Below are 21,473 nucleotides of genomic sequence, written 5' to 3'. Positions count from 1 at the left end.
TCACAAGGCTGAAACAGCCATGAGCACTCAATGGAACTCAAAGGCAGACCCACCCAGGGAAACAGAACAGGATTCACAAGGAGGGGGCTCACTAGGAGAGAGGGAAATAGAGTTGGTGTCACTGGTCCAGGGGAAAACCTTCCAGTTACATTGACTGGAGGTGGTGAACTTTGCTTACTTGAGCAGAGTAAAGTGATTTTCAGGGAGGGGAAGCAACTGCTAGACTCTCTCAGCTCCAACAATCGCTCTCTCCGATTCCAGTGGGAGACAGGGTCCAGGAGGGCAGACAGGTGAGTAATGAAACAGTGACCGAGCTTAGACCAGTGCGGTGGAGAGAAGAAGAGCAGTGTTGAGTGAACAGGTGAACCAAGCAGGTAAGTGATATAACCTGGACCCAAACTGAGACAGACTGGAAACAGGGAGAGAATATCATTAGCCACGAGAAGTCAAAAGATCTAAGAAATTACATAGAGAAGCCAAGTTACCACTAAAGAGTAGCAGAAAATCTGGCTGGATCTGGACTTGGTGGCTGGAGAAAACACTGGAAAAATCCCAGTATATGACAGTATTATATTTGCATATTATTTAAATAGTTAAATAGATCAAATAGCATTTGCAGATCTTCTTTGTCTCTAGATGTTTTAGGGAGTGACAACCCCTCACCCACTGTGGGCAGCGAGAACTGTCTCAAGGTTAATGGTTACAGTTCTGGGTCAGGCCACCATGTTTCCTCCCATTAACAAACACTCCTGTGGGAGACAAGGCAGCAGCATTACTATGGGAGGAAATAAACACCACCATGATTGGAAGGTCGGGGGTTCGAATCCACTGAATGGCTACCCTGAGGTACCCCTGAGCAAGGTAGCGTCCCTACACACTGCTCCCCAGGCGCCCAATGGCTGCCCACTGATTCACTGAGTGAATGGGTTAAATGCAGAGAGGAATTTCCCCATGGAGATCAATAAAGTTTGGTGACTTTTGAATGCAACTGGCCAGGGAAATTTTCAAAATGTGATATGTGATGGCACAGCACAATGCAAGCTCCATATCAGCTGTTTAGAGCTGCTAGACACTTTTCTAGCTCTAGAGATGTTTCTCTTCAGTTCTAATTTAAGAAAAGACAGTCCAACGGTGGTTACATAGAGCAACGGGGGGACACTCCCTTTCAATCCGAATGTGCTTTTTCTGTCTTGTCTTTTTAGAGGTCAAATGTGATCATAAGATGTCTGCAACCAAAGTGCAAGGGCTCCGTCCACCAAGGGCCTTCATGCTTATGAATAGCAAGTGTTTGCCAGGATTAGCATGTTGTCCTTTTCTAGGGTTGATGTTTTGAAAAGTAATTTTTACAACAAGTGTCATTCACCCAATGACACGCATATTCATGCAAGCTTTTTCCTATACCCGAGTGCCTTCTCTAACATTTAGATACACATTCAAACTCCAGTAGATGCATCAGGAGCAACTCCAGCTTCAGTTGAAGGATACGCCTTTGACTGAGACTCAAATGACAAATGACCATCCTATCCGGTCCTTAAGTCTGTCGTCATTAGCCGTTCCTGGGCCCAAACTCCACTGCAGGTCACACGATCACTGGGACATCACAGAGAGTTAAAAACTGGCTAAATCCTTTCATCTGTAATAAAATGATCAGCGTTGCTACTTTACCAGGTGTAACATTTAAGTTTAACATCCAGGCATCCATGAAAACAGAATTTATTAAATTTAACGGAGTTAGAAGTTAGCAGGAAGTTAGCTCGCTAGTTTCCACCTAAATATAATATACCATGTCCTGACCGAGAGATTTCGGAAACAAATTAAGATGTACAGCTCTGCTATCTTCTATCTGCTATTCCAACATAAATGAAGACAGAAAACTAAACAGCAGTGACATTTGTAGGGTTACTGAAGTTGGGCTAGCTGGTATATAATAATAATAATAATAATAATAATAATAATAATAATAATAATAATAATAATAATAATAATAATAATAAATTGCATTTATATAGCGCTTTTCGAGACCCTCAAGGCGCTTTACAATACCACTATTCATTCACTCTCACATTCACACACTGGTGGAGGCAGCTACAGTTGTAGCCACAGCTGCCCTGGGGCAGACTGACAGAAGCCAGGCTGCCATATCGCGCCATCGGCCCCTCTGGCCAACACCAGTGGGCGGTAGGTGAAGTGTCTTGCCCAGGGACACAATGACCAAGACAGACAGAGCTGGGGATCGAACCATAAACCTTCCGGTTACAAGATGAGCTTGTTGGGAAGCATGTAATGATGTGCTACAAGATCGCTAGCGACACAGCTATCTTAGCATAACATAAGCACAGTGAAGCTGGAGGATGAACGCTAACTTTTTTCCACTCGATAAAAGTTAACGTGAGGGTTCCTGATGGTTAGAGACAAATGTAATCGCATGGCAGGATGCTGTAAAAGGACCAAACTTCAGTCAGGAGAACAACTGAGATAATCCATCCACAATACGAGGTTAGTCATTAATATACTGCTGCATGCGCTGGGCTGTAGTTACATGACAAGGTTTTATAAACTGAGCTTAAAAATGATTAGCGGTAATAAAAACCGAGAGAGGCTGACAGTGATCACTGACTGTTTTTGGATGTCATGGATAATTCCTCCCAGCTACTCCATGACATGCTGGCTGGGCACAGGAGCACGTTCACTGAGAGACTGAGATTACCAAAAAGCAACACTGACCATCTTCCATTGGTTTTAATAAGTATGAACACCCAGCCCCCAACTCGAGGATCCCCACAACATAACCTAATAAACCTACACCTTAGTTCACAGATTCGCTTTGTCTAGGCTGTATTTCTGGGATTACACACAACCCAGGAATGAAATCATGAATACATAATGGGCTTGGATTTACATCATTATGAATGAAATGTGCTCTATTTGGAAGCAGCCGGCCCCGCCCCTTTCGACAGGTTGTGTGAGACTTTAAATCATCAAACTGTAAATTATAAATTTTAAATTGTTATTGATCCTTTACCGCTAGTCCTAAAGTGTATATTTATTTTTACTCTTCTTATATTTATTGTTTGTTTACTTGCACTGCTGTAACTGGAGCCTCGTCGTCTCTCTATATACCATATTTTCACGACCATAAGGCGCACTTAAAAGTCTTAGATTTTCTTCAAAAAGTACGGCGCGCCCTATAGCGCGGTGCGCCCTGTGTGTTGTAAGGAGGACGTAGTAGAGAACACCATGAGAACGCTAAAGGGTGAAGTGTGGGCGTTGATCGTATATACCGGACAATCGCACATACCTGTATAAAAGAACAGGTATGTGCATTATGTGGAACATCGTTGTTTTAACAACCCTGAAAATGGCAAAGAGATACGCTTATGAAGCACAGTTTAAACTGAAGGCCATCAGCTACGCGGAGGAACATGGAAATCGAGCAGCGGCGAGAGAATTTAAGATTAACGAATCAATGGTTCGCAAATGGAGGAAGCTAGAAAACAAGCTCCGGCAGGTCAAGAAAACGCAGCTGAGTTTCCGCGGACATAAGGCGAGGTGGCCCGAGTTGGAGGAAAGACTCGAGCGGTGGATCATCGAGCAAAGAACGAGCGGGAGAAGCGTTTCGACGGTCACCATTCGGCTAAAAGCAGTTTCACTTTCACTTTTTATGAAACTGTGCCATTTTTCCATCCGGACCAGGACTACGATAGCGCAGCAACTTCCAGCGGATTATAAGGAAAAGCTGGCCATCTTCCGCTCCTACTGCAGCAAACACATCGCCGACAAAAACATCCAGCCCAGCCACATCACAAACATGGACGAGGTCCCGCTCACTTTTGACATCCCGGTGAGTCACACTGTGGAGAAGAAGGGGACCAGCACGGTAGCGATACGCACAACGGGGTATGAAAGGTCTTCTTTTACTGTTGTGCTTGGCTGCCATGCTAATGGACAGAAACTGCCGCCTATGGTGATAGACTTTGCCTAAAGAGAAGTTTCCAGCAGGAATCATCATTAAGGCAAATGAAAAGGGCTGGATGGATGAGGAAATGATGAAAGAGTGGCTGAGGGAGGTGTATGTAAGGAGACCAGGTGGTTTTTTCCACGCATCACCATCGCTGTTGATCTGTGACTCTATGCGTGCCCATCTCACAGCCGATGTGAAAAAACTTGTGAAGCAAATGAACTGTGAGCTTGCTGTCATTCCGGGAGGCCTGACAAAGGAACTCCAACCGCTGGACATCAGTGTGAACCGCCCGTTCAAAGTAAGGTTGCGAGCGGCGTGGGAGCGATGGATGACCGATGGAGACCACAGTTTCACTAAGAGTGGAAGGCAGCGCCGGGCGAGTTACGCCACAATTTGCCAATGGATTGTAGATGCTTGGGCTAACATGTCTGCTGGCACTGTTGTTCGAGCTTTCGCAAAAGCCGGCATCGTTTCCGAGGAGCCGCACGGCACGGAAAGTGACTCTGACGGTGAAGACAGTGAACCTGGCATGTTTGATGGAGATTTAGCGCAGCTGTTCAATTCAGACACAGAGGATGAGGACTTCGATGGGTTTGATTGATGATAAAAATGTGAGTACCAAACTTTGTTTTGCTCCTGCTTTATTTTTAAATACGCACACTTGTATGCTTGTGTGTTGTTGATGATGACGATTACTGGTAATAAAAATGTGAGTAAGGTACCGAACTCAGGTTTGCTCCCGCTTTATTTTTAAATACGCATACGGTACTTGTATGCGCCCTATGGTCCAGTGCGCCTTATGTGTGTGTTAAATACAGTAATGGCACACATAACTGAGACTGCGCCTTTTAGTACAGTGCGTCTCATGGTCGTGAAAATACGATACTGGACTGTATGTAGCGGAGATGACAATAAAGTTTACTTTGACTTCAGCAGCGAGCAGGCGCACCGAGGGCTCTCGCGCGTGTACAGAATTTTGAAAAAACATCGGTGCAAATTATACGTCTGTATCCTGATGTCTGGTGTTTTCGTGTTTTGTTGTTTTGTTTGTATTTTGTTTTTATTTTGCGAGTTGGTTATTAGACGCTGCTCCAGCCACCAGTGAATCCCCGCCGCCCCGCCCTCTCCTCCCTGTGCCGCAAGCAGCAGGCGCACCTCGCAAACGGAGGGCGTCCTTACTCCCAGGAAATGGGCGATAGAAAACCGATCAGTGCCTATGACATTCCCAAAGTTTGCTGACATGATGTCGGGGCAGCATGAGTACGAGCAACTTTTTTTTTTGCCAATGCCTGTGATGCCGCCCCCATCACGATGCCGCCCTAGGCAACCGCCCATGTCCCCCATATCAAAAGCCACTGCTGGGTATTGGTATGGTGAGTAGCCTTCAGTGATAGTAATAACAGCAGTAGTACATTCATGTAGTTGTAAAAAGCATGATAATATATTAAGTAATCCAAAGTATTCAGAATACGTTACTCTCATTGAGTAACGTAACAGAATACGTTGTAAAATAGATTTTGGGGCATGTAATCTGTAATCTGCAGTGGAATACATTTTAAAAGTAACCTTCCCAACACAGTTTGTGTCTGGTGTATGCGCTTCATACCTATATTGACCACACTCAGATTATATATTTATTTGATTGCTCTTGCTAATCCAGCCATCTCTGTAAAGCTCTGTCTAATCAGAGGATATCCCACCGGATTGTGGAGGCTTGCAGCAGCAAAGGTCTGGCAACATCACGGTGTCGTGGTCTGGGTGAGTGCTGGGGTTTTTCCACTCAGTCACAGTTCCACCCCAGGGCGGAGTTGCTGCTTTCCTGCATGTCTCCACACCTGCTGGCAATTGAGCTGCCAGTACTTAAGACCAGCGCTCACCTCTCCTCTTCGCCAAGTCTTCAGCTAACCACACTATCCTGTTGTCTGCCACCTCCATCTCCTGGCAATACACACTTTCATCCGGAAGCTGGTTTGTGCTTGGCAGCTCTTTGCGTCACAGCACCTCTCGGATTCACTCACCTGCCTGCCCTCCTGTCACAGTACTCAATCAGACCACCATCTCCTGGAGACCAAAAACTGCTCACTCGGACCACTCACTCCTTCCTTGCCATTCCTCCACCTGCCAAAGTAAGAATGTTTCTTTATGGTTCATACTCACCAGGATTCACAGACTCAGTCACTAAAACTTGTCTCCTCTCATTCTAGTGTTCAGAGCCTCCAGGTCATGTTTCCTGCCCCGTGCCCCTGTACATATCTCCTCATCACAATTCTCTGGTGCTTTCCTAAGTCTAGTATTTCTCATAGTTTAGCGTCACTCCTGTTTACCACCGTAATTGAAGTCCCATGTTATTCCTCATAGTTCACAGTATTTGTCAAGCCCTAGGAAATAAAGTTCTGTTTATCACACTCGTCCGTGCCTCTGTGTGATCTGCATTTGAGTCTGGTTATCGGGTTCCGCCGCCACTGAGGCTGGTTGGTCAGGGCGAGTACTGCAGGGAGTATTCCTGCAGTCATTAAGTGATGCTATGAAGGATCAGCTTGCTACCCGTGATGAGCCTGCTTCCTTTGAGGAGCTGGCCTCTCTCACTCTCCGCATTGACAACCGGTTGCGGGAAAGAGAGAGGGAGAGAAGCCGCGAATCACAGTACTCTCTTCCCCGCACCCCGCCGCGTTCGCTGGCGCCCATGCTTATGGTCTCTCAGCCTCTGGATGCCAGAACGTCCACCTCCGTCGTGGACATTAAGCCCGAACCCATTCAGGGTTACCACTCTCGGTTATCTCCAGAGGAAAGAGAGAGGAGATTGAGCTCTCGTGCCTGTTTTTATTGTAGCTCGCAGGAGCATTTAGTCGCATCCTGCCTCAGGAAGAGATGGAGCGACCCACCTGTAGTTTCGGGGGTACGGGTGGGCGGTTCACACTTCACCAGGAAACCCAGACTGGTGCTGACAGTCACTCTAGAAAGTAATCAAGCTCTCCATTCCCTGCAGGCATTAGTGGACTCCGGTTCTGAGCAGAATTTAGTCGACACAGGTCTTACCACACAGTAAGGAATTCCACTGACTCGACTGGAGCAGGCCATTCCAGCGCGTGCATTAAATAATCGACCAGATCTCTCACATCACCAAACCCGTCACTTTAGTCACCTCAGGTAATCACAGAGAGAGCGTCACCTTTTATGTTCTCCCTTCTGCAGACTCGCCCCTCACTCTAGGCTTTCCTTGGTTAAAACTCCACAATCCCCACCTGGACTGGGAGGGACAGAAGGTGATAAGCTGGAGTCTATTTTGCCATTCAAACTGTCTGACCTGCGCACGTGTGCCCAGGCCCAATGAGGCCACTCCCTTGAGTGAGAGGTCACCCGACCTCACAGGCGTCCCCACCATTTACTATGACTTACGTGAAGTGCTTAATAAAAGCAAAGCTCAGTCACTGCCCCCTCACAGGCCATATGATTGTGCAATAGATTTGCTCCCCGGCGCACAGCCGAAGATAGCGTAGGCCCCGTTAGCTGTTCCCCGGCAGACCCCAAGCAGCTGGGGAAAGAGGGCGGCTGGGTCACGGTGAGGAGGAAGCATAGTCCTAAACAGAAGCCCCAGGTACACCACCAACCCGTTCATGTGTCTAACCGTTTTTCCCCACTCGGCGACACACCCGCCGGGGGTTAAACTCTGGTAATTGGTTATTCTGTTCTCAGACATGTGAAGCTAGAGACACCGGCAACCATAGTCAGTTGTCTTCCAGGGGCAGAGCTGGCTAAGGGTAAACATAAATTCAGTAAGATCATAATTCACGTCGGCAGTAATGACACCCGGTTACGCCAATCGGAGGTCACTATAATCAATATTGAATCACTCACACACACACACACACACACACACACACACACACGTAGGAAAATATTTAGTATACACATCCAGAAATGCATACACTATTATATATTGTACATATATTTATTAGTTTCAGGTTGGCCATTCTTGTATTTTGCTCGTTTGTGTTGTTGTGTTTGCACATCTCTGTTGCTTGTGGGGCTCGCACACAAGAATTTCACTCGCATGTGCTGTGCCAGTGTGCCTGCACATGTGATGTGACAATAAAAAGTGATTTGATTTGATTTGATTTGAATCGGTGTGCAACTTTGCCAAAACAATGTGGGACTCTGTAGTTTTCTCTGGTCCCCTCCCCAATCAGACCAGGAGTGACATGTTTAGCCGCATGTTCCCCTTAAATTGCTGGCTGTCTGAGTGGTGTCCCAGAAACGATGTGGGCTTCATAGATAATTGGCAAACCTTCTGGAGGAAACCTGGTCTTGTTAGGAGAGACGGCATCCATCCCACTTTGGATGGAGCAGCTCTCATTTCTAGAAATATGGACAAATTTATTAAACCCCCCAAAATATGACAATCCAGAGTTGGGACCAGGAAGCAGAGCTGCAGTCTTACACGCCTCTCTGCAGCTTCTCTCCTCCTGCTACCCCCCCAAAAACCCATCTCCATAGAGACTGTGTCAGCTCCCAAACAGACAAAAAATAAACTAAAAACCAGCAACAAACAACTTAAACATAAACAATTACAAAGAAAGAACAATACAGTATCCACATCTGAACCAAAGAGTAAAACGGTGAAATCTGGATTATTAAATATTAGGTCTCTCTCCTCCAAGTCTCTGTTAGTACATGACTTAATAATTGATCAACAAATTGATTTACTCTGCCTTACAGAAACCTGGTTGCAGCAGGATGATTATGTTAGTTTAAATGAATCAACACCCCCGAGTCATTCTAACTATCAGAAACCTCGAAGCACAGGCCGAGGGGGCGGTGTGGCAGCAATTTTTCACACCAACCTATTAATCAACGAAAGACCCAGACAGACTTTTAATTCATTTGAAAGCCTGATGCTTAGCCTCGTCCACCCCAGCTGTGAAACTCAGAAACCAGTCTTACTTGTTATCATCTATCGTCCACCTGGGCCTTACACAGAGTTTCTGTCTGATTTCTCAGACTTTATATCTAATTTAGTTCTGAGCTCAGATAAAATAATTATTGTGGGTGATTTTAACATCCATGTAGATGCTAAGAATGACAGCCTCAACATGGCATTTAATCTGTTATTAGACTCAATCGGCTTCTCTCAAAATGTAAAAGAACCCACCCACCACTTTAATCACACTCTAGATCTTGTGTTAACATATGGCATAGAACCTGAACATTTAACAGTGTTTCCTGAAAACCCTCTCCTGTCTGATCATTTCCTGATAACATTTACATTTACAATAATTGATTACACAGCGGTGGAGAGTAGACTTTATCAAAGTAGGTGTCTTTCTGAAAGCACTGTAACTAAGTTTAAGAATATAATCCACCCACTGTTATCATCTTCAATGCCCTGTACCAACATAGAGCAGAGCAGCTATCGGAACGCTACTCCAACAGAGGTCGATCATCTTGTTAATAATTTCACCTCCTCACTACGTACGACTCTGGATACTGTAGCTCCTGTGAAAACTAAGGTCTCTAATCAGAAGTACCTGACTCCGTGGTATAATTCTCAAACACGTACCCTAAAGCAGATGACTCGTAATCTGGAGAGGAAATGGCGTGTCACAAATTTAGAGGATCATCATTTAGCCTGGAGAAATAGTTTGCTGCTTTATAAGAAAGCCCTCCACAAAGCCAGAACATCTTACTATTCATCACTGAATGAAGTAAATAAGAACAACCCCAGGTTTCTCTTCAGCTCTGTAGCCAGGCTGACAAAAAGTCAGAGCTCTGTTGAGCCAACCATCCCTTTAACATTAACTAGTAATGACTTCATGAACTTCTTCACAAATAAAATTTTTATCATTAGAGAAAAAATTACCAGTAATCATCCCACAGATGTAATATTATCTACAGCTACTCTTAGTACCATTGATGTTAAGTTAGACTCTTTTTCTCAAATTGATCTTTCTGAGTTAACTTCAATAATTACTTCCTCCAAACCATCAACGTGTCTTTTAGACCCCATTCCTACAAAACTGCTCAAAGAAGTCCTGCCATTAATTAATGCTTCGATCTTAAATATGATCAACCTATCTCTAATGATCAGCTATGTACCACAGGCCTTCAAGCTGGCTGTAGTTAAACCTTTACTCAAAAAGCATCTCTAGACCCAGCAGTCTTAGCTAATTATAGGCCAATCTCCAACCTTCCTTTCATATCAAAAATCCTTGAAAGAGTAGTTGTCAAACAGCTAACAGATCATCTGCAGAGGTTTATTTGAAGAGTTTCAGTCAGGTTTCAGAGCTCATCACAGCACAGAAACAGCTTTAGTGAAGGTTACAAATGATCTTCTTATGGCCTCTGACAGTGGACTCATCTCTGTGCTTGTCCTGCTAGACCTCAGTGCAGCGTTCGATACTGTCGACCATAATATCCTATTAGAGCAATTAGAACATGCTGTAGGTATTACAGGTACTGTGCTGCAGTGGTTTGTATCATATCTATCTAATAGACTCCAGTTTGTGCATGTAAATGGAGAGTCCTCTTCACACACTGAGGTTAATTATGGAGTTCCACAGGGTTCAGTGCTAGGACCAATTCTGTTTACATTATACATGCTTCCGTTAGGCAGCATCATTAGAAGACATAGCATACATTTACACTGCTATGCTGATGACACCCAGCTCTATCTGTCCATGAAGCCAGATAACACACACCAATGAGTTAAACTGCAGGAATGTCTTAAAGACATAAAGACCTGGATGGCCGCTAACTTTCTGCTTCTTAATTCAGATCAAACTGAGGTTATTGTACTCGGCCCTGAAAATCGTAGAAATATGGTCTCTAAGCAGATTCTTACTCTGGATGGCATTACCTTGGCCTCCAGTAACGCTGTGAGGAACCTTGGAGTCATTTTTGACCAGGACACGTCCTTCAACGCACATATTAAACAAATATGTAAGACTGCTTTCTTCCATTTGCACAACATCTCTAAAATTAGAAATATCCTGTCTCAGAGTGACGCTGAAAAACTAGTTCATGCATTTATTACTTCCAGGCTGGACTACTGTAATTCATTACTATCAGGATGTCCTAAAAACTCCCTGAAAAGCCTTCAGCTAATCCAAAATGTTGCAGCAAGAGTCCTGACAGGGACTAGAAAGAGAGAGCAGATTTCTCCTGTTTTGGCTTCCTGTTAAATCCAGAATTGAATTCAAAATCCTGCTCCTCACATACAAGGTCTTAAATAATCAGGCCCCATCTTATCTTAATGACCTTGTAGTACCATATCACCCTATTAGAGCACTTCGCTCTCGCTCTGCAGGCCTACTTGTTGTTCCTAGAGTATTTAAAAGTAGAATGGGAGGCAGAGCCTTCAGTTTCCAGGCCCCTCTTCTGTGGAACCAGCTTCCAGTTTGGATTCAGGAGACAGACACTATCTCTACTTTCAAGATTAGGCTTCAAACTTTCCTTTTTGCTAAAGCATATAGTTAGGGCTGGACCAGGTGACCCTGAATCCTCCCTTAGTTATGCTGCAATAGACGTAGGCTGCCGGGGGATTCCCATGATGCATTGAGTTTTTCCTTTCCAGTCACCTTTCTCACTCACTATGTATTAACAGACCTCTCTGCATTGAATCATATCTGTTATTAACCTCTGTCTCTCTTCCACAGCATGTCTTTATCCTGTCTTCCTTCTCTCACCCCAACCGGTCGCAGCAGATGGCCCCACCCCTCCCTGAGCCTGGTTCTGCTGGAGGTTTCTTCCTGTTAAAAGGGAGTTTTTCCTTCCCACTGTTGCCAAAGTGCTTGCTCATAGGGGGTCATATGATTGTTGGGTTTTTCTCTGTATCTATGAAGCACCTTAAGGCGACTTATGTTGTGATTTAGCGCTATATAAATAAAATTGAATTGAATTGAATTTTCAACATGGATGTATTTTTCAACAGATTCAATACTGCAGTCAGCCAGCACTCCACAGCCGCTCCAGTGTCTCTCCCTCTCTCTCCATATTGTACCATAGCTTCCTGTGAGAGTCCTGACACCCCTCCCCCACCGGTCACTTTTACTCATGGCCAGGTTCAGAGACTAATGAGAAGACTCCAATCAGGCCAGTCTGCTGGACCAGACGGGGTGAGTCCTCCAGGCCTGTGCACCCCAGTTTTATGGAGTCTTTCACAAAGTGTTCATGATGAGTCCAAGCGTCCCAGTGCTGTGGAAGATGTCATGCCTGATTCCTGTACCAAATACGCCACATCCCAGTGGCCCCCACTTTCCACGTCATGAAGACCCTGGAAAGACTCATCCTGGACCAGCCCCGACCCATAGTCAGACCACATCAGGATCCTATTTAGTCTCCTCGAGCTAAGGAGGCTCAATCTACACCCAGCTGAACCAGCTGGTGACCACTGTGAGTGTCATGTTTTTGTCCAGTGTATTGAACACCACCAGCCTGACCCTCTTGGGTGATAAGCTGACAGCGATGCAGGTGGATGCCTTTTCCGTGGCCTGCATTGCTGACTACAATATGTGTCTTCAACATTGTGTGCCTGACAAGGTGATCAGCAACAAGGACTGTCCTCTCCCCCTCCCTCTTCACCCTCTACACCACAGACTTCAGCTTCTGCACAGAGACCTCCATCTTCAGAAGTTTTCTGATGACTCTGCGGTGATTGGACTCATCAGTGAGGGTGAACGAAACAGAGTACCGGGCTGTGGTTGAGTTGGCATTGCACCCTACATTTGCTGATGGAAGTACTGATGAAACTTGCATCCATCTATTCTCTTCTTTATCCTTGTTAGGGTTGTGGGGGTGCTGGAGCTGTCTTAGGGCGAGAGGCAGGGTACACCCTGGACAGGTCGCCAGTCAGTCGCAGGCCTAACACAAAGAGACAAACATTCACACTCACATTCACACCTATGGGCAATTTAGTGTTTCCAATTAACATAACCCCACTAACTGCATGTCTTTGGACTGTGGGAGGAAGCTGGAGTACCCGGAGGGAACCCATGCAAACATGAGGAGAACATGCAAACTCCACACAGAAGGGCCTTGGCCTGAGGGTGGAATCAAGCTCAGGACGTTCTTGCTGTGAGGCAAAAATTACAGCACTGTGCTGCTTTGAGTGTAAAATCAATGATCATAGGCAGGTAGTGATAGAGGTTTTTCCTGATGTTAGGCTTCAACCTAAACATCATTATGCAAAACATTATCCAACTCTGCTTTGGGGCCCTGCTGCACATTTAGACCACAATAATTGAAGCCAAACATCTTTTTTTTTTTTTTTCAAAAGAGTGGTGCATGACACTCAAACATTTCAAAATATACTTTGAAAACATTGGCAATTAGCCACCAGCAAATCATGGCAAACTCCCAGCAGATAGATTCCTGTCACAATCATCATCATTCTGGGTGTCTGAACTCTCACAGTCAATGTTGTTGTTAAGTGGAATGAAACTATAAATCTCTTGTGAGCTACTCTGAGCTACAATGAGGCTCTCTTCTTTGCAGGATGAGTGAAATGGCTGGCTCTGCAAAAATGTGTGGTCACATGACCAATTTCTTCTATGGTTCCCTAGAAACAGGGGTGGCACAACTTCCCCGCTGGCACAAATCACCCCACTTTGCCCTAAAGCAAAGGTAAGAACTAAACTTACCTTTTTTTAACCTCTGGCAGTTCACCACTTACCTTTGTACCATTTCAAGTTATTCATTGGACGGGAAACGACCTGAATTGCAATAAATAACTGGAAAGATTGGGGTGTTCTAAAACTTCGGTAGTGTGCAGATTTAAGAAAGCAAATTTTTGCTGCCATCTGTTTGTCTTTTTTTTTTTTTTAGCGTTTTCGTTGCATCTCAGTTAGAGTACCAAATATCCAGATTTGGTCATCCTTAAAAGTCTGTAAGTCAATCAGAAGGATCCGATTCCAGTTCTCACAACCAGGACAAATATTGGCTGGATTACATGATCCATCATTTACACCTATTCAGGCTCAGACCATAACACTATCATCACGTTTGACTGTTGGTATGATGTTCTTTTTATGAAATGCTGTGTTAGTTTCGTACCGGATGGAATGAGATGGAAACCTTCCAAAAAATTCAGCTTTTGTCTCATCAGTCCACATAATATCTTCCCAGAAGTCTTGGAGATTGTTAAGTTGTTTTATTGGCCAATGAGCCTTTGTGTTATTGGTCACCTGTGGTTTTCGTCTTGGAACTCCTGAATGCCATTCTTGCCCAGTCTCCCAGTCTTTCTTATTCATGAACACTTACCTTTAACTGTGTTAACAGTGGGAAGTAGAGGGGCAGTTCTCTGGATATTGTTCTGGGTTCTGTGACCTCCAGGATGAGTCGCTGATGCACTCTTGGAATAATTGTTGTAGGCCTACGAGGGTTCACCTCTGTTCCAGTTTACGCTCTTTGTGGATAATGGCTTTTACCATGGTTCACTGGAGGATCAGAGTCTTAGCAGTGGGTTTGTAAGCTTTTCCAGACTGTTGATCTCAATTACTTTGTTTTATCGTTTTCTGTTCTATAGTTTATAGCTTCTTTAAATGATGACTTGATATGTTGTTTTTGAGATCGCTTAGCCTGCTTTGCTTTGTCAGACAGCTTTTATGTAAGAAATTGAAGTGGTTGTAATTCAACATTGTTTTGTTCTGTCTTTGATGCTGAGACGTAGTGGCCGGGATACAGCAAAGCTGAAACCATGAAACTGCCTTCACCATGTTTCACAGATGGAGCTAGGCTTTTGTTAGAAGAGTAACAGTAGATAGAAATCACCTACATAGAAAAAGCAACTGAAAAAATGCTTGTATGAGTGAGTGTGAATGAATGAATGAGGCATGTTATATAAATAGCTTGAGGTGCTCAGGTAGGGTAGAAAAGGGCAAAATAAGAAGCAGTCCATTTACCATTTATACAGTTTATTTAAGTGTCCTTAGAGATGCTTCTGTAAGCCTTTTCAAGCTTGATGAGCATGAACAACTCACTGTTCTCAGACCTCTTTCGTTTTCCCCATGATATTCACTACTCCAGAAAAAAGAAAAAAGAAAAAGATGAAAAGGAGCACTATTTAAAAAAGTATAGCATCAAGTCAGTTAAACTGTTGGGATACTGACCTGGTAGTTAAGTAGCACAGGAGCTTGCTTCATTTTCTGCTGCTTTGGTGTTAATAAAATTAACAACAAGTGCACCAGAGGAGCAGCAATGAAACACCCCAAAACAGGAAACGTTTCACAGGTGGAGGCAACACATTTTTCCACATCATGGTAAATAAATGGTAAATGGCCTGTATTTATATAGCGCTTTACTAGTCCCTAAGGACCCCAAAGCGCTTTACATATCCAGTCATCCACCCATTCACACACATCATCTTTTCTGGATTTTGGGGTTGTTGTTTTTTTTTTTCTTTCACCAGTTTTTCACTCTCTGCACAGTCTCAAGAGCATGGAGGAAATTCGAGGAGACAGCAGTTACTGTAGGACAGCTGGGCAGGAGGTGCTGGACCTGCCTCTGACCATACAATCAGAAACAGACTTCACAGAGTCACAGAGGAGAGCAGGTTCACCCTGAGCACAAGTGACAGACATGAAAGGGTCAGGGGAAGCCCAAAGTCATGTAGCCTGTAACGTCGTTCAGCATGAGATGTTTTGTGTTGGGGCATTAATTATCTGGGAAGAAATATGCTTGGGGGGATGCTTAGACCTCAACCAGCTAGGCCTCATGTAGCAGGAGTATCCACCTGAGACTGGGAGCTGTTCACGAGCATGGAGGATGAAGGAATGAATATTGACTGGTTTTTACTGAAACATAGTATTTAATAATGCAAGAGAGAAAACCCAGCAATCATGATCCCTGTTAAACAAGCATTTGGCGACAGTGGGAAGGAAGAACTCCCTTTTAAAACAAAGAGACCTCTAGCAGAACCAGGCTCAGCAAAGAGAAGATGGGTAAGAAAATAGAAAAAAGAGAACATAAGGAGACAAGGATAAAGCAATCTTTAGCAGCATAACAAACAGATGGTTCAGGATCAGCCTGTCCTGTTCTAAGTTTTTTTCAGTCGAATCTTTAATGTAGCAGTTGTGTTTTTCTCCCAAATTGTAACCCGTTCCACAGGAGAGGTGTTTGATAGCTGAAGGCTCCGCCTCCCATTCTACTTCTACAAACAAATAAGCCTGCATCAGTTTTTCCTAGGGTGCTTTATTTGGATAATACAGTGTTTTAGAGTCATTATTCAAGATTTAGTTTGGGAGGAAAATAATCTTAAATGAACTTTACAGATGCCAACAAGGAGAAGTAGCTTCTTCCCCTAAAAGGCTGCTCCTCTTAGGAGTTACTACAGCCGATCATCTCCTTACATCTCATCGTATCCCTGTCACCCTCCTGTAATTCCAAGCCTCTGCATATCCTCTTTCACTACATCCATCAATCTTCTCTGCGGTCTTCCTGTTTTCCTCCTGCCTGCCAACTCCATATTTAAAATCCTTTATTTAGTATATCCATCTTAAACAGTCCCTTCCACTCCTGCTGTTGTTCTTCTTTCACACGTTACCCCTGACACCTGTCTCCACTCACTCCACCCTTCCTGCACTCTCTTCATCTATTGTGCTCTGTGCGTTTCTTTGAATGGGTGACCCCAGGTATTTAAATTCACCTATCTTCCCCGTTTTTTGTCCTTGATGCTCACCTTTCGACCCGTTTCCCTCTCATTCACATACATGTAGTTCCCCTGAAAAGAAACTGACATCAGAGAAATATGGTGATTCTTTCTACACGTAGTTATTACTCTCACTGGAGTGTTAAGGATCAACTTTTAGGCTGATTTTCATTATGATTTTAAAACAGTCTGATAATAAAGTAATTATAGGACTCCAGCCTAGAAGTAGCAAATGCATGAACTACTTTTTCAGCAGCACTTGGAGATGCTTCTAATTTTGTGTAATAATGAGGACCCCAACCTATTGCAAAACTAGCAACTGAACAGATGATGGAGATGGAAAGCAGTCCTACATATTTGTTTAATATGTGCACTGAAGGACCAAAATGATCAAAATGACTCCAAGGTTCCTCACAGTGTTCCTCGAGGCTAAGGTAAGGTCATCCACAGTTAGCATCTGGCTACACATCAGGTTGCTAAAAATTTTAAGGCCAAGAACAATAAGAACTTTTGTCTGAATTTAGAAAACTACAGTTTACCCACGGCTTTAAGAATGCTATATATTTCAATTGACTGATTTGTGATAGGTTTCTGGTTTCCTATAACGGGGTATCGTCTCCATAGCAAAGACTAGATATACCTTCATTCAGTGTCTTACTTCATTTGTCCTTTGTGTTTTTCACAGAAGTCAAAGCAACGCCTCTCTAAGGAGCTGTCAGACTGTGTTGTTTACTGCAAAAGTGTCCATTTCACTAGCTTCAAACACTCACGTATTCACTCCAAGTTCTATGAGGTGGCTTCTTTCACAGAGTCTAAAGCCCGGAAACACCTTAGAGACGCCGGTTAGTTCACTCACATGCTTGTTTTCTGATACAGATTTTGTTTTTGACCACACGAGAGTGTAACTTTTCTGATATCTATTTCAGGGGCTGAATTTGTGCACCATAACTCACGGCAGCTGAGCAGAGTTTATCCCAGTGGTTTTCGAACAGACTCTTCCAATTTTAATCCTCAGGAAATGTGGAATGCTGGTTGCCAAATTGGTGATGCAACAATAAGACAGATTTAAGTCTATATCAAGCATTTTTCAACGCTGCTCTCAGATCATTTACATTAATGCCTGACTTCTCACTGTGATATGTTTTGCTTGATGATATAATTTCACTCTTAATTTGGAATGATTAGGAGTTTTATTTTCATGGTAGTCCAGGTAAAATACAGAAATACCAGGTTTGCTGGCAGGAATCCCCTAAGTCAGGCTCCTTTCAGCGTCTTTAGATCTTTTCTGAAGCAAAACTAAAGCAGAAAGTCGGTATTGTCCTTATTTTAACACTATGTTTAGCAGCAGCCACCATCTGTGTTAGGTGTGGCTGTGTGCAGACAGGAATAGGACCCAAGGTGCAGACTCCGGAGACAGAACTTAAACCAAAACAGCTTTAATGCTGAACTCAAACATAACATAACTGGGGAAAAAGGTCAAAAATAAACTAACACCAGCAGATTGACAAAACACACAGCAAAATAAACGGTAGATCGCGACACGGACACAGAGAAACACAGGGCTTAAATACACAGAAGGAGCAATCAGGGAATGAATAACAGGAGGGAAACACAGCTGGGGCAAATCAGAACTGACGAGACAAAAGGAAGCGTAAACTGAACACACTGAGATAAGACAGAGACCTTCAAAGTAAAACAGGAAACACATAACACAGACTCACATGCAGGCACTACAGAGGGAACAGAGACGTGGGACCAGGGCAGACACAAACACTGACTGAACACGGGGATATAGGAACTAAGGATACATAGAGACGCGAACTAGACAAGGGGATACAGGTGATAGGGGAGACAGAGCAACTAAAGAAGACAGAGACATAAACCATAAGACAGAACTCAAAGAAACCAAAGACTAAAAAGTATAAATAATATAATAAACTCAAATACCCTGGGTCAACGACCCAGGCATCCTAACAGTACCCCCCCCCCCTTAAGGGCTGGCTTCCAGACAGCCCAAACCAAAACACCAAAACAAAAAAACAAAACAAAACAAAAACAACCCAACCAGGGCGGGCGGCGGGGGAAACAGGATGGAGGGCTCGAAACAAAACCAAACAAGGAGCCAGAAACAAAAAAAAAAAAATGCAAACACTGGAGCCCGGAAAGCAACAGAACAAAACACAGGAACAAAGTCCAAAACAACAGCACCAAGGCCCAGGCACAGTCCAAAAGCAAACAAACAAAAGAGCTCACGAAAGGCGCAGAGGCCCAGGCAATAGTCTCAAAAAAGTTCAGGGGGGCCAGCCCGGAGGCTAACGGCACAACAGTCCAAACCCGGGCAGGTCAGGGGGGCGGCCCGGAGGCTGATGGTCCAAGAGCCCAGAAAACAGGTCAGGAGGCCGGCCAGGCGGTAGGCACCGGTGGCGACGGAGCAGATCAGGAGGCCGGCCGGGCGGGAGGCACCGACGGCGACCGAGCAGATCAGGAGGCCGGCCGGGCGGGAGGCACCGACGGCGACCGAGCAGATCAGGAGGCCGGCCGGGTGGGAGGCACCGACGGCGACCGAGCAGATCAGGAGGCCGGCCGGGCGGGAGGCACCGACGGCGACGTAGTTCAGGGGGCCGTCCATGACGGCAATGACGTCCAGTCATCGGCCGGACAAGACGTGCAGGACGAGCAGGCCGGACAGGACGTGCAGGACGAGCAGGCCGTGCAGGCCGGACAAGACGTGCAGGACGTGCAGGAACAGACAGCATGGAGACCTCAGGAGCAGACGAAGCTGAACACTCGGAGGCCGGACCAGGCGGAGCTGCAGAGGCTGAGGCCGGACCAGGCGGAGGAGCCGGTGGTGGCTGAACGGCCTCGCCAGAACCATCAGCAGACACTGGGACGTGCTGGCTGGGTCCTCCCGGACCCCCAGCTGACGAGGCAAGAGGCTGAACGGGCCCCTCGGATCCTCCAGCAGGAAGAGTCGGCTGAAGCGGTTCCTCGGACCCTCCAGCGGCGACAGGTGGCTGAACGGGCCCCTCGGACCCTCCAGCAGAGACAGGTGGCTGAACGGGCCCCTCGGACCCTCCAGCAGAGACAGGTGGCTGAACTGGCCCCTCGGATCCTCCAGCAGGAAGAGACGGCTGAAGCAATCCGGTTGTTCAGTGATGACGCGACGAATCCTACTTCCGGGTCTAAAGCAGTCTGCGTTTAATATGGCTTTTGTGTTGTTAACATGTTTAATGTTTTGTATTTTCTTCTATTTGATCTCAAAAAGCTCCTAAAACAGTCAGTGGTCCCTGTTGACCTCCCTTGGCTTTTATTACCACTAATCATTTATTTAAGCTCAGTTTTTAAAACCTTAGGATGTAACTACAGCCCAGCCCACGCAGCAGTATATGAATGACTAACCTCGTATTGTGGATGGATTATCTCAGTTGTTCTCCTGGCTGAAGTTTGGTCCTTTTACAGCATCCTGCCATGCGATTACATTTGTTCCTGACCACCGAGAACACTCACGTTAACTTTTATTGAGTGGAAAAACAGTTAGCTTGTTTATATTATGCTAACATAGCTGTGTCGCAAGCGGTCACGTAGCACATCATTATATACCAGCTAGCCCAACTTCAGTAACCCTACAAACGTCACTGCTGTTTAGTTTTCTGTCTTCATTTATGCTGGAAGTGATAGCAGAGCTGTACGTTTTAATTTGTTTCCAAAACCCCGCAGTCAGGACATGCTATATTGTATTTAGATAGAAGCTAGCGAGCTAACTTCCTGCTAACTTCTAACTCCGTTAAATGTCATAAATTCCGTTTTCATGGATGCCTGGATGTTAAACTCAGTTGTTACACCTGGTAGAGCAGAAGGCTGATCATTTTATTAAAGATGAAAGACTTTAGACAGTTTTTCAACTCTCAGTAATGCCATAGTGATCGTTTGATATATGGACCTGCAGCGGAGTTTAGGCCCAGACACGGCTAGTGACGTCAGACTGAACAACCGGATTCCTCGGACCCTCCAGCGGAGACAGGTGGCTGAACGGGCCCCTCGGACCCTCCAGCGGAGACAGGTGGCTGAACGGGCCCCTCGGACCCTCCAGCTGACGAGGCGTGAGGCTGAACGGGCTCCCCGGGCCCTCCAGCTGACGAGGCGTGAGGCTGAACGGGCTCCCCGGGCCCTCCAGCTGACGAGACGTGAGGCTGAACGGGCTCCCCGGGCCCTCCAGCTGACGAGGCGTGAGGCTGAACCGGCTCCCCGGGCCCTCCAGCTCACGTGGCGTGAGGCTGAACGGATGACCGAGGAGAGGAGCGACGGTGGCGTCGCTTCCTTTTAGACGAGGGAACAGGAACCGGTGGAGAAACGGAGACCTCCTCCTCATCCTCCGACCACACAGCCGCCAGAAAAAGGCAGGCGAACGGACAGGCGAACAAGGTCCCGGCTGGCGTGAGGAAGGGGAGGAAGCCTGCAGTGGCGATGAGGCAGAGTGTGCGTTGCCCTGCGGCAGCGGTGGGGAAGATGTAGTGAGGGAGAGAGCAAGCTCACTAGCCCTGACTTGCTCTCTCCAGGCAGTTATGGTGTTCCCCAACTCAGTGTCCTTAGCAAACTGCCTAAGCCGGGGATTATGCCGAATGATGGCCTCCACCGCGCTCAGCCCCACTGCCATGGTCCTTAAATCCGAGGACTGGGCGATGCGGTCGAGCAGGCTCACCAGCCGCTCCATCTCGCCGCTGAACTCTGAGAAAAAGGAGTCTGCAGGGTCCATGTTCTGGTCGCGATCTTCTGTTAGGTGTGGCTGTGTGCAGACAGGAATAGGACCCAAGATAAGATAAGATAAGATAAGATAAGATAAGATAAGATAAGATAAGATAAGCTTTATTAGTC

At 45.6% G+C, this 21,473-nt stretch overlaps 1 protein-coding gene across 1 annotated transcript in view; it reads left to right on the top strand.

Annotated features, from left to right (window-relative positions):
* The window catches only part of plcd4a (phospholipase C, delta 4a), a 67,487-nt gene that overhangs the window by 39,717 nt on the left and 6,297 nt on the right, over positions 1 to 21,473 (top strand). The window contains exons 12-13 of the mRNA XM_086283617.1: positions 17,287 to 17,443; positions 17,528 to 17,644. Coding sequence (XP_086139743.1) covers positions 17,287 to 17,443; positions 17,528 to 17,644 — 274 coding nt within the window. The remainder of the gene's footprint in view (positions 1 to 17,286; positions 17,444 to 17,527; positions 17,645 to 21,473) is intronic.

The sequence above is a fragment of the Aulonocara sp. 'chitande type north' Nkhata Bay genome, linkage group LG23 (genome assembly GCF_057382095.1).
Source record: "Aulonocara sp. 'chitande type north' Nkhata Bay isolate Kocher_YH1m ecotype deep benthic linkage group LG23, A_spYH_male_GT1.1, whole genome shotgun sequence".
Lineage (NCBI taxonomy): Eukaryota > Metazoa > Chordata > Actinopteri > Cichliformes > Cichlidae > Aulonocara > Aulonocara sp. 'chitande type north' Nkhata Bay.
The sequence above is the reverse complement of the archived record's forward strand: the minus strand, read 5'-3'. Positions and strand labels throughout refer to the sequence as shown.